This window comes from Protopterus annectens, chromosome 5.part0, assembly GCF_019279795.1.
Source record: "Protopterus annectens isolate FY-2018-M chromosome 5.part0, PAN1.0, whole genome shotgun sequence".
In the NCBI taxonomy this organism is placed as follows: Eukaryota; Metazoa; Chordata; order Ceratodontiformes; family Protopteridae; genus Protopterus; species Protopterus annectens.
The window spans coordinates 5,615,120-5,629,258 of record NC_056735.1 but is presented as its reverse complement, the minus strand read 5'-3'; the positions used below and the strand labels follow the sequence as shown (position 1 = coordinate 5,629,258).

The 14,139-nt window shown below is 39.0% G+C and overlaps 1 protein-coding gene across 1 annotated transcript in view; it reads left to right on the top strand.

The window, feature by feature from the left end:
- Nucleotides 1–13,834, top strand: part of CYFIP1 (cytoplasmic FMR1 interacting protein 1) — a 2,370,671-nt gene extending 2,356,837 nt beyond the window's left edge. Inside the window, exon 30 of the mRNA XM_044072062.1 lies at nucleotides 12,893–13,834. Coding sequence (XP_043927997.1) covers nucleotides 12,893–13,057 — 165 coding nt within the window. The 3' untranslated portion in view covers nucleotides 13,058–13,834. The remainder of the gene's footprint in view (nucleotides 1–12,892) is intronic.
- The last annotated feature ends 305 nt before the right edge of the window (nucleotides 13,835–14,139 follow it).

Below are 14,139 nucleotides of genomic sequence, written 5' to 3'. Positions count from 1 at the left end.
CCTTCTGTTCCTGGAAACTTTACTGCAGATTTATTATACATCAGCATTTGTTTCTGATCTCCTTATGTCTTAACGGTTAATTGTTGAGCCTCATTTACCTCTAACCTTCCATGAATATTTCCATTTATGCTGTTTCTTGATTTCCATATTTCTGTGCTTTATACAAATTTTCATAACATTTCTGAAAAATCTCTAATACCTGTACACAATCTTTGGTTGTTTTTCTTGTTGTAGGCTTCCTAACTTTAGCAACAACTCTTTCTACTTTCTGTTGCCTAAGTTATTGTGCTAAAAGTTTTGTCTGATGATGATGTCAAAAAACAGTTGCTTAATAGCAGTCTTTTAAACTCATGCATATTATCCAGATACTCTCTTATTTTCTGTTTAGCACTCTGCAGTTGTGCCTCTTCTTGTTCTTTGACATTCCCCCTGTTCTGCAATACTTTAACCTGGCAGTTGGCTTACAGGATTAAGGAACTGTTAATGAGCTTTTCCCTGTGGTCCAGTACTGCAAAATATGATTCCCTCAGCCTCTGTTTCCTGTGACTTTGAGCAAGTTACTTAACCAGTGTTCCTGTGCTGAGTCTGAAAAAGGTCAGTGGAGATCAGTGTTTTACCCTGGAATACAGATACAAATAAATCAAAAATTAAATAAAACAAAACCTTTGTCAGCTCCTCTAAATAATTCTTGTTACTTCTTAACCATGTCTTTTTCTTTTATTTCTGCCCTACTTTTAAACTCCACTTTCATTTTATCCCACTGACTAGCTGTAATTTCTGAATAAATTTCTGTCTTCCCTAATAACTGCCAGATAATTTCCACTGACCATTCCTTAATTTCTCTCTTTTTAACAGATAGGTGTGGAAGCGCCATTGTCTCATTTTCTTTTTCTTCATTACTCTATTTTTCTCGTTGTTGTTATTGGTAGATTATCTGAAATTTGGATGTGTTGAAGCTTTCAATTAAATGCACATGTTCCTGTGAAATGCATCTGATGTCAATTTTCATTCCTTCCTCAACTAATGGGTTTGGATCTGATCCACCTCTGCCATTACACTGGCTTATGGCCAGCAAAACTCTTCTGAGCTCCTTCCCTACCCATAATGTATCAGTCCCTAACATCTCTCAGATCTCGTTTGACGCTTTTGCTTTTAAATATGGTTGCCTTCCGCTCTCGAGCCATAGAATTTTTTCTAATATATTTTTTTGTTCGATATATATTTTTTCTTCGTCACTGTATTAGTAAATTCCTTCCGTACGCTCCTTAGTGTAAATTTCTACTTACCATTGTTGGTAGGTCTAGTTTTCCTTCCCAACCCTTATACACTTTCTGTATTCTACGTATACCATTCCTTTCTATTACAACTTCTGTAATTTCTTCAATACCTTTGGTAGTACTTAACTGTTCTGTCCTTTCCTAGTATTTAAAAAAAAAAAGTCAGAAAAAGGTCCTTCGGGATTCAAGAAATGTGATAAGTATGGGCACAAGTTGCCTGTCTCTGATGCCCATTCCCATTCTCTTTGCGTCTACTGCTTGGTCCCAGATCATTTAAAGATAGATTGCAGCATGCATTTGCAATATGTTTAACCCTTGTGCTCTTGCCAACAGGAGAAATAAATTAATATTAAAGGGTTTGCTGCCCACTTCTTTTTCTGAAGCCATCACTGGGGCTCAGTCCCCAAACACAAAGTTAAAGACCCATTGAAGAGGTCTAAACCTTTGGTGTTTTCTTGCCTGTTCATCAGAACCACCTAAGAAAATACAGAAATCGGATCCATAACTTATGATTCGACCTTCTTCAGATTTGACAAAAATCTACATTGGATCCGACTGTCATGGAGCCGAAGCTTCTACCCAAGACCATATACTCCCCCCATTTGGACACAGTTCTGTCCAGAGTGCCTTTCCCTTATTTAGAAAGGCACTCCAAATCTCCATCCCTACCATCTTCTCATTCCTCCAGTAGTTTCACTGAAACAGATGTGGAGATGAGGAAATTCCTCACGGTGCAAATTCAGATGAGAATTCTTATGGCTCCTACCCCTTCAGGTCAGAAAGACCGATCATCCATTACTCCACTGGTTACAGCTCCTTCTGTAATCCAGCATGTTGCTTTAGAGTCTTTGGATCCGAGCATTCCAGGTCGAACTGGTTTGGATTTGAACAAAGCACTTTCTTTGGATCCAGATGTTGCTCTGAATGCACTGGCTCTGACTTCCTTGGAACCGGATGACTTTCAGAGCCAAAGCATCCCTGTTGGATCTGTGAGGTTGGAGTAGATTCTGAGATTTTCAGAGCCATCTCTTCCTCTTGGACCCTTGGCACTTGACAACTTGGCTCCAACATCCACCTCGGGTGGGTTGTTTTCAGAGCAGACGGAGGTGATGGGCCAGAAACGTGCTTTCTCGGCTCTGTTGTTTTCCTTCTCTCTGGAGCTATCTGCTTTTGAAGTTGTGAAGAGCAAGTTCTCTGCTTCAGCAGGGCAGATGCCTCCTACCCCCTTGGATCCACCCTCTACTTTTCAGATGTCTTTGCGTCTTGAGCCTCAACATTCTGTCCCACAGGGACAGCCAGCTCAAAGCCTCCAGCCTACCCAGCAGGGCATCCTAATCCTCTTCTGATACTTCATCAAACCATCCCACCGAGAAAGTCCCTAGGAAGAGAAAGTGCAAAAGGAAGCACTTGGACCTCCTAAAGAGTCAGTCATGGAAGATGCTGATTTAGATGAAGGAAAGGGGTCCCCAAAATCACCACCAGATGACATATCATTTGGAGACATTCTTGAGATCCTTAAGCAGAAGGGTGGATTGTCTTCCCAAGATCCTTCTCTGGAGGAATCAGTATTTTTGGAGGTCTTTGGAACTGGCCCATCTACCTCCTAGGTTGCTCTGGCCACCGATGAGCTCATTGATTTGGTCGCTAGGTGGGTATGGAAGGAACCTGATTCAGTTGAGCCAGTCACCAAAAGACCAGACCGGATTCTGGCTCCACCAGTAGGAAGGGAGTTTTGGAGTAAAGGGGTGCCAGTGGATGCCATGGTCGTGGCAGCAACTACAAAAAAGGAACTTGCTAAACAGAGTTCCACTGTCCATCCTCCCAACAAGACAGTCTAGTTCAATTGACATATTTGGGAAGCATGTTTATGCTTTAGAGATTTTTGCAGTCAGATCACTGAACTATGTGGAACATTTTACAAGACTTCAAAGAGACTAAATTAAAGAGCTGTCAAAATCTCTTTCTGGAGCCGACACAGCTGAGGCTCATTCTTCAGTTGCCTCTCAGGTGGCTACCCTAAAAGCTGTATCTAATTCATCCATGAGGCTAATCTTGCAGGCTGCAGAACGCACCTCAAGGGAACTGGGTTCAAGTGTTTCCATCAGGAGACATGCCTGGATGCACCTGTTTGATTGATTTTGCAGAACTCTTTAAGTCCTCATTCGTCAGTGCTCCTTTTGACAGCACTTCTTTGTTTGGCCCCACAGTGAAAGACACATTCTTCAGGTGTGAGAAAGACCCTCTCTGCAATGGGTGTGTGCTTTTCGACTCCTCAAAGGACCTTCTCCAGGAATTAATAGGAGGTTAAAAAATGTGATTCAAAAAGTCCCAGGGTCCTTTCCAGGATATATGTGGAGATAGTTCCCCAGAGACAGAGGGTGGAGCTACAGTGGATGCAGATGCCGACAGAGGATGGAGCTACAGTGGATGCAGATGCCCCTGTGGCAGTGGAGGCCTGCAAAACCAGGAGTCTAGAGATTCTTTTTTTGACAAACCTTTTCAGTGCTCCTGAAAGGAGGCCTGATTGCCCACCTGTGGAGGCAGTAGGGGTCACTTATCCCTGCACCAGAGAGCCTGGCTACATATTACAAAGGATAGTTGGGTGCAGAGGATTATTTCCAGAGGTTATATAAATTCCCTTTCCTCTACCTCCTGCATTTGTAAGAAATTTCCTGATTTTACACTCAGTTGGAGGAAAGCAGCAGCACTAGAAATTCAAATGCTACCAAGAAAGAGAGTCATCCAAGAGATCCCACCAGACCAAATAGAATTCAGAACTTACTGGAGATTCTTTTTTAGTGCCAAAGAAAACAGGGGACTGGGCACCAATTTTGAATCTCGGTGTATTGAACAGGTCAATTTGACACACACAGTTCCAGATTGTCATGGTTCAGTCCATTCTGCACTTTCTGGCAAGGATGACTGGATGTGCTCAGTAGACCTTCAGGATGTGTACTATCAAATAAAAATGAACAGACAATCCAGAAGGTACTTGTGCTTCTAGCTGGGGGAGACCGTCACTATCAGTTCAGAGCAGTGCTCTTTGGCCTCACCACAGCCTCCAGGGTGTTCACCAAATATATGGCAGTAGTAGCAGCTCACTTGAGACTGCAGAGATTCCAAGTGTTTCTATATCTAAACGACTGGCACATTATCACCCTGACCAGGCATCAGCTGATAAAAGCATACGATCAGGTGTTACAGACTTTATTTATATCTCAGAATAACCATAAATTACCTTAAGTCTCACAGCTGACCCAAACATGAGAATTCATAGGGACTGTGTTCAACACTGTATCTATGGTACCTTCTCTTCCTCTTTCAAGAGTACAAATGATAAGGACGCAGGTCAGGAAAATAATTTGCAGTACCAAAATTTCAGCCCAGTTGATTCTGCAAGCCCTGGAATCAGTGTCAGCAGCAATAATTTTAGTTCCTTTAGCAAGATTCCGCATGAGAATTTTACAATGGATGCTAGCAATACAATGGTCAATGCTTTCTCAACCGATGTCAGCGAAGATGAGAATAACTCAGGTATGCAAAAGAGATCTTTGCTGGTGGATGCAGTCGCAACAAGTATTACAAGACCATCCTTTCATCCTCCCTCAGCCCAAGGCTATAGTGATCACAGACGCTTCCCAGATTGGGTGGTGGGCATTTCCTGGGGAAAACAGTCCCAAGACACTTGGTCCCTGAAGAGGCCAACTTGCATGTCAATGTTCTGGAGATGAGAGCAGTGCTTTTGGCATTGCAGGTATTCCAAAGCTCTCTCCCTATCATAACAACTGCAGTCCACACAGACATGTCAGTAGTTTGCTACATCAACAAACAAGGGAAAATTGATTCCAGGGCTTGCATAAAACCTGGGCTAAATGGAGAGCTACCAAATGTCCATCTGATCATCTCCTTTTCAAACAAGTAAGAAATGCCACCAAGAAAGATACTCTTAGAGACAAAAAGGAATTCTATCTTCACCTACAAAAAGCTAGTCAAAATACGCCTCAAAAATTCTGGTCAGGTATTAATAAACTTCTTAAACCAGGACATTCACCTACTCCCATCCCTTCTGGCTTTAACCTCAACAATGCTTCTCGGATCCCAGATGCCTTTAATAAGTACTTTACAGAAGCTATTCTAACCTTAGCTAATTCATTACCCACTCCTACTGCATCCCCACAAAATACCTCTCCAGTCTCATCTAAAGCCTTTCAAATTCAACCTGTCTCTTCATCCATTATTTATAAGCTTCTCATCAAACTCAAACCTTGTACCCCATCTGCTGACCAACTCCCATCTGAATACTTACAAATAGCTGCAAAAGCTATTTATCTCCCTGTATCTATTTTGATTAATAGGACTATCTCTGAAGGTAAGATCCCCACCATTTGGAAAATATCGCATATAATTCCTCTACATAAAGGGGGCTCTTCTACTGAGCTCTCCAACTTTCGCCCTATTGCCTTACTGTCGCCATTAGCTAAGATAATGGAAAGATGCATACACAAACAATTTCTTAACTACCTTCTTCAAAACAAACTTCTAGCTGACTGTCAACATGGATTCAGACCTTTCCACAGCACTACCACTGCCCTCCTTTCCTTCTCTGACTCCATAAATAATAATCAAAATAATAATTGTTTCTCCTCAGCACTATTCATAGACCTATCAAAAGCTTTTGACATGGTTAACCATAATATACTTCTTGAAAAACTCAACCTTTTCTCTCTCAGCTCACATTCTCTACAATGGTTTAGAAGCTATCTAGTAAACAGGCAACAAACAGTGCTTTGGGGGAACAATCTATCGTGCTTACTTCCAGTAAATATTGGTGTTCCACAAGGTTCAATCCTAGGACCCCTTCTTTTCTCATTATTTATCAATGACCTTTATTTGAATGTGCCACAAGCTACCTGCATCCAATATGCAGATGACTCGACTTTGATCTGCACTGCTAAAAATGTTTCCTCCCTCCAGTCTATCACCCAAACAACTTTCCAAAACATTGAAAAATGGTTTATGCAACACTGTCTCCTCCTTAACCCCAAAAAAACTAAGCTTCTTCTCTTTACTCCTACTAATAAATCTCCTATACCTTTCTTCTCTATCTCCTCAAATAATTCTACATCTATTAACCCTGATAAAACCACTCGACTATTAGGTGTAACCATTGACAACCATCTCAACTTTGATGACCATATTAACACTACTATTAAAGCTGTTAATAAAAAAATTGGGACACTTTACAGAATTAAACCCTTCCTTACTCCAACAGCCAGAAAAAACATTGCACAGACCCACCTGATTTCCACCCTTTTTTATGCCTCAGCTATATATACTACCTTATCTAAAAATAACATTACCAAACTCTCTACCTGTTATAATAGTATAGCCAGATTCATTACTGCTACTCCCTTCAGAACTCACCACTGTCTCAACCTCAAACAACTAAACTGGCTAGAGCTTAACAACCACCTACTCTACCAACAATTACTTGTCATTCATAAGACCCTTCACTTCCCTGACAATACTCCTAGCCTGGCAAGGCTAATTTCTCCTTATAGAAATCTAGCCACACTTCGCTCTGCAAATAAACTCCTAGTATCCTCAACTAAATCTTACAATAAAGCTGGAGATGCGTTAATTTCAAATTCCATAGGTAAACACTGGAATCAACTCCCTCAAGAAATAACTAATCAAGACTCTACCTCTCTGTTCAAAAAACATATCAAAGAACATCTTAAAACTCAATGGCTATGTCCTTGTACTAATCCCGACTGAAAGTATGTCTCCTCACATTAATGTTTTGCTACCCTTCCCCCAACCTGAGCTCCGAACTTACACTTTCTATTGTTGAGAGTTACTTCTTAAAAGTATGCCCTTTTTTTTCAATTTATTGAACTTATCTTATAAGTTTTTAAATTTTTATTTTTTTTAATTTCTCTTTTTAAAATTTTTAAACTTTTATATTGTTTCAAGATAATTTTTTGTGATATAACAATGTTAGTTATGCATGTTTTGGAGCTTTTCTCCCCGGGCCTCTACTATAAACGGATATATATCCAGTTGGACTAGCCCGGTCAACAAATGTAAAATAAAATAAATAAATAAATAAATAAAACCAGATCTTATCTCCTTTGTCGAGAAGCTGTTGGAGTGTGTCAATGGGCAATATCTTAAAACACTTTCTAATAGCAATGCATAATCTGGGGATGCCCATTGTGACAGCAGACAAACTGAGCAGGTCCATCATACTACCTCACAAGTGATCTCTCAACAACAGAGTGACAGATACGATTTTCAGTCAGTGGGTTCAGCCTTCCTGTGAGCTTTTTGCCTTTCCCCTAAACAACAAATGCAGCAGCTTTTTTGCCCTAATCCCCCCACCAGGGGAATCACTGAGGGATGCTCTACACCATGATTGGACCCCCAATCTTCTGTATGCTTATCCTGTGACCCCCCCCCCCCAATTCCCTGCAGAAAGCAGCCTGGTTGAAGAGCAAAGTCATGCTCATTGCGCCTTACTGGTTTTGACAGATTTGGTTTCCCTTCCTTTTGCATCACCTACAGTATCCACGTGGGATTCTGGATCCAACTCCAGACCTTCTGTCCCACTTGGCAAGCATGGTTCACCTGGATATCTCAAGCTTCAAACTAACAGCATGGTTTCTCTAATTCCTTTAATAGCCAGACAGCCCGTGCTCTCTTCCCCTGTCCTTCCATACTTTTATCATCCCATAAAGCTTCTACTAGGAAACTCTGCAGGAGTAAATTGAAAAGGTTCGTTTGTTGGGCAGAGCAAAATCAAATAGGCCCCTTCTCAGCTCCAGTTCAATCTGTTCTGGAACTTCTGGCAAGTCTGTTTAATGTAGGTGCAAGCTCATCTACTATAAAAGTCCAGCTAGCAGCAATCTCTAACTTTCATGTTGGATTTCAAAATTCTTCACTGGCTTCCTCTAAGCTGTGCAAAACCTTTTTGAGAGGCACTCCCTTGCTAAGGCCCCTTATAAATACCCCACTTCACCATGGGATTTAAATTTGGGGCTGCGAGCCTCAATTCAGTCTCCCTTTGAACAGGCAGATAAATGTGAGCTTAAATTCCTGACCTGGAAAACTGTCTTTCTAGTTGCAATTACGTCTGCTAGAAAAATTTTGGAACTTCAAACATTATCTTCTAAGTTTCCATATTTGATTTTTCCGTAAGGATAGGGTCATGTTACATACCAGTGCTTCCTTCCTAAGGTGGTGTCAGAATGAAACATCAACCAATCCATTAACTTGCCAGTATTCTTTCCAAAATTTGCAATAAAGGAGAATATATGTTGCCCTTATTGGATGTCCATAGAACAAAAGAAATTAGAAAGACAGATCAGCTGTTTATCTTCTTTGTACATACTAAATTGGGTGAATCAGTTAAAAAGGTACCTCTAGATGATTGACAGACTGGATTTCATTTCTCTAACAGTTGATTCTCCCCATGACAAAGTCTTTGAAAGCTCATTCAACCAGGTATATCGCAGCTTCTTCTGTGTTCCAGTCTAGAGCTTCTCTGTATGATATATGTGCAGCTGCAACTTGGTCAAATCCTCATGCTTTTTATCAGTCATTACAAAGTAGATCTGGTCTCAAGGGGAAGAGCAGTGTTTGGCTCAACCATACTCAGGAATATCCTTCCTTGGAGTCCACCCAGTATTTTAGGTAGCTGGGACACTGTCCCATTAGTTGATGAATGAATGAATGAATGAATGAATGAATGAATGAAAATTGACACTATCAGATAAAGAAGTTATGTATTCACCATAATGTTCCATCTGTGTTGTCCATTTTTTGCCTTCCTCAACTCCCCACCCACCAACCCCCATCCTTTTTAATGATTGACTTCTGGAGCACTGAGAGGCTTTAGAGACACTACTGTCCTTTGTGTTGAGCTCCAGATATGGCATATTATAATAGTCTTCCTGTCAAGCAGCAAACAAGACCTGTGGGATGTTAAGTATTGGTGCATTATGGATAGGGAGGGAGCTTGAGAGTTTTTTGGTGCCCACAAGCTAGTGTAATGGCCGAGTCAGATCCAAACCCATTAGTTGAGGAAGAATGAAAATGGACAACACAGATGGAATGTTATGGTGAGTACATAACTTCTCTTTCTGTCTAGTCTAGCCCAGTTATTGTACCTTGGGGAATAATATGTAAATTATCTTCAAGTTCCTACTACTGAATTGCTGTCTTGCATACCAATTTTTTTTTCATAAATTGCTTCAGAAATGTATCCGCTTTTGTTATATTTTCTCTAAGTTTGTCAATATGTTCATACTGTTGCAAATTAGGTTCCAGTCCTCCTATAAGCAATATTCCTTGCCGGAAGGTTTTCTTAACCTTGATAATAGTTTTAGTTGGGATATAAATACATGCCAGCTTAATCCTCTTCCCTTGCCAGTAGCCTCTGACTGCTAAAAATCTACCATTATGTTTTCTCCCCCTCTTCTGTCACTTTTGGAGCTCTGTTAGCAATTAGTACAAGTACTTCCCTTTTTCTTTGTCCCTAATTTTTTGCTGAATGTCCATCCTGAAAGGCTTTCTTTATCAAATTCACGTGTTGACTTCTTTCCAAATGTAGATTGCTATTTGCACTCTGCATTTCTTAATGTAATTGAATATTCTTAACCTTTTATATATATACCTTTGAGGCCATTCACATTCCAAAATAATATGGATAGTGTAGCCATTATGATAAGAAGTTATACCTTCCTATTATATATGTCAGGTTTTTTAAATGCTTATTTCCAGCTTTTGTGGTACATGCACCCACTAATGTTTGGCAGGTTGATCCTTTATACAGGTGTTTCTTGTCATCTCGATTTGAACCTATGAAACATTTTACAAGACTTTTGTTTTAATGAAAATACACACAAAAAACACCCCAGAACACCACCATAACCTATTAACTTAAAAGAAATGCACAAAATGATGTACATCTTCAAATAATGAAGTTTAGCACTCCTAATAGGAACAGTTGTCCCAAATCAACAGCTACACCCGCAAGCATTACCTAACCTATAACTAAGGCTAGCCATGCTAAAGCACATGTTACAGCCTGTGTGCTTAGATATACTAATTATTGTCTGTTTTTTTTTTTCTTCTCTTTATTTCCCCTCCCAGTTGTAAAAAAAACAGATTGCATGCTTTCAGAAAACATTACATTTTAGCCTTAAAAAGTGCACTGGCTACCTTTAAATAAAATACAATTATACACTATACTGGTAAATGCAGTGAGATATTTAGGTACTAGGAAAACTGCTCTTATTCACTTTCCAATACTTTTAGACTTTATTTTTTGCTAAGCTGCTTGCCTTTTTTCCTTTTAAGTTTACATTTCTGTCAGCAAACAATGTCCAGATCTCTCGAGATTTATCGCTTGGACCTGTAGTCAGCTTGTCTGCATGGAAACATAAGAATAGAATGTATAGCTGTATCCAGCTGCAGAATTATCAACTCACACTGAACACTTATTTGCTAAAGGAAAGCTTCATTGCATTCGCAATGTTTTCCTGTTTTTATAGCACACATGCTTATACAAGAAACTTGTTTTTAGTGCAAGTCAAATAGATTAATCCTGATATTCACCTATGCTAAAGTGAGGTAGAACATCTCAGCTCTTCATATATTAAAATCAGTGCACTTTTACACCCCATCCCACCAGCCCAAGATTATATCATATTAACATGAACATGCTTTTGTCCAGCCTTTCTTCTCTTTTTACATTGTAATTCCTACATTTATTAAAAACTAAAAAGGGGAAATACTTGTTTCCTTTAGTATCTTTATCACTTACAACAATCACTGAAAATACTGTGCTTCAAGTCCAGAGTACTTCCATTTCTTCTAATCAACTTCCGTACATTTATTTGTCTGTGGAGCATTTACCTTTGGAAATTGCAAAAGGTTTCATTGCCAAGGTCTCTCCATGAGCTTTATCATCAGAAGCAGAGCCCCCTTCTTGTTTGATGGCTCACTTTGTTTGACAAACTTTTGTATTCCCTCCTTAGCTGGTTCTACATAAAAAAATAAAATTATGACTGATTCTCCAAGAAAAATATTCTGTAAACAGCTTGTTACAGCAGCTTGAGTCTCAGACCTACCTCTTGACATTCCCTGATTGCCAGGATAAATTTGCTTTTCTTCTGCCTGGAATACAGCGAATAATCATTTCCACAAACACTCTATTGTCTCCAATTTTTATATTTTGCCCTTCTGCCACAGTTTTGTTGGGATCAGCACTTTCTGCTGGTAAGATTGCGTCTTTACTAATGCAGGTCTTTGGCTGCTGTCTCATGGCCAGTTTTGGAGCATACATGCTGTGTGTCTTTTCAGTTAACAAATCCTGCTGTAGAGTACCAATCAAGTTACATATTTGTGCTTTCATACAATTAATGGTCTTTTGCTTCCAATTTCTCTAGTACAGCAGAAAACCTCAAACTTTCTCTGCGTGCTCTGTCTTCTAACTCTAACATTTTTTTGAAACAGCTCGTGAGCAGTCTCGTACTCAGCCAGCTTTTTCTTTGTTTCGACTTCTGATTTTTACAGGGTTATCAATTCATCTGAATAACTGCTTGAAGCTTCTTCGATTTTTCAGCCTTTTGTTGTTTGAGTTGATGTACTCCTTCAGTGTCTCATCTATTTTAATCAACTCTGAGCACATTTGATCTAAATTTTCCTCTAAATTACTAGATGCCATCTGTTGTACCAAAGCTTGATCTTAAACTGCTTTTTGCTGAACAGCTGCAGGATTCTTCCCAGTCACTGTTTTCTCTTCACCGTTTCTAGTTGGTTTTCTTTAAGGCTCTCTAAGTTTCTTCTTTGCTGGCATACAGGCAGTGTAGTTACTGGACAGTAAGTGAATTTTACTAAAACTATTAGAATTTTAGTTTCTTTTTTCACAGTGGGAGAGCTGAAGTTAAGCTGTCCATCTTGGAAGTCTGGAATAAACAGATGTTTGGAGAGTGAACAAATAAGATAAAATTTGTGATAGAAGCATGTAATTTAAGACTGTAGCTGTAACATCAGAAGCTATAATAAGTTGGTGACTTAAGGTGATACAAAGCAGCAATAGGAAGAAATACAAAATATACTACTCCTATGGAAAATGAAATCCGTTTAATCTAAGGTTGTATTTTAAGAAACTGTTACTAACTTGTTGATTTATGGTCATATCAAATACCATAAGAAAGAAGTACAGTAGCATTGTTCCTGTTGTATAGTAAAGGTGTGGGAACTCCATTCCTGAGTGCTCTTTCTCATTTTTTATCACTTTGTAGGAGTGGAAGCTCTGCCATCTTTTTTATGATGACAGGCTACATATTAACTGTGATGAGGGTAATGGGTTATTTTGCAAAAGGAACTGCTTGAAAATTTGCCTATACAGCACTGTATGGTGGCTGCATTTTTTAACTTTTACTACCTGCTGACTGACTGCATTGAATGCTTAGTTTTGTATTAAAAGTGTTTAGTTACAATTAAGTGTTATCAAGTTTGCCAATTACAAGATGCTAAAGAGTAACACTGTTTTTGTTAGCCATAATGCCGTTTTTTTTTTTTTTTTTTTTTTTTTTTTTTTACAGCCTCTGAAAAAAATGGTGGACAGAATTCGCAAGTTCCAGATCTTGAATGATGAGATCATTGCAATTCTGAATAAGTACCTGAAATCTGGTGATAGTGAAATCACTCCTGTGGAACACGTTCGATGCTTCCAGCCTCCTATACATCAGTCGCTAGCCAGCAGCTAAACAAAACTTGAAACTCCTACTCAGAAATTTCTTCACTGGATGTTCTCTCTCCATGGCTAGCTATGTATATGGTGCCATGCTAGCCATGTTACCTTATTTCCTCTTCAGATGAAACAGGGTCAGTGAAGAGAGGAAAAACTGCCATAAATAACAATGTCTTAATGTTTATCTATCACATGGTGCCTTTCAAGAATTTTTTGCTAATTTTCCTTTTGCAAAAGTAATGGTAGCTGTTTTCCTTTTGTGCAGCACCAGTTTTTCTAGGTTAACTTTTAAATGATAACTCTTTTCCTCCGTGCAGCATCAGAGTTTTTTTTAGGTTAACTTTTAAAAGTGCTTTAATTTATAGTTTCAAATAGAAAGGAGATATTGTATTTGCAGTCTTACAACCTTAAAATTTAAGTGGTAGTAGGCAGTGTTACATGGGCAGTGAATGTATGTAACCATTGTCAAATGATATGCTGAAGGTTTTTTTTTTTGTTTGGGAGGGTAACTTTTCAGCAAACACTAAGGCAGCTGTCACACAGTTGTGCGAAAGGACCATTTTGAATAGAATATCTGAGATTGTGTAATTTTTAACATGCATCTTTAAAAAGTGTTTTTCAATGTAAAAAGAACTACAGAATTGTACTCATTTGTGTTTAATGATGGGTCTTCTGTTGGCATCTATAAACTGTATTTTTGTAGTGTTAACAAGTTATTTGCCTTAAATGCATTTTCCTTTGTACTGATCTTTTAAATGTAGAAGTCTAATTTCAATAAAATAGTGAATATTTATTAGGTGGTTGTAAGTTTTTGTACTGTTAAGTAATTTAGTGAGCATGTCTACAGGTAATTCATGTTCTGTAATTTTCTAGGCAGCCATTAAAATGCTGTGTAATATGAAGTGACAACAGAGATGCACTTACATGTAATACATTGTTGCAGATACATTGGATTGAGATGACCAAGGCTGGAAGAAACCATCCACTCCAAGCTGGTGATGGTAAGCTGCAAGGAAATCACTTTGGTACAAACAGACTGCATGGAGGTTAAGTTGTACACCTAAGAGGGGCACCATTAGCTCAAAAGAACCCAGATGA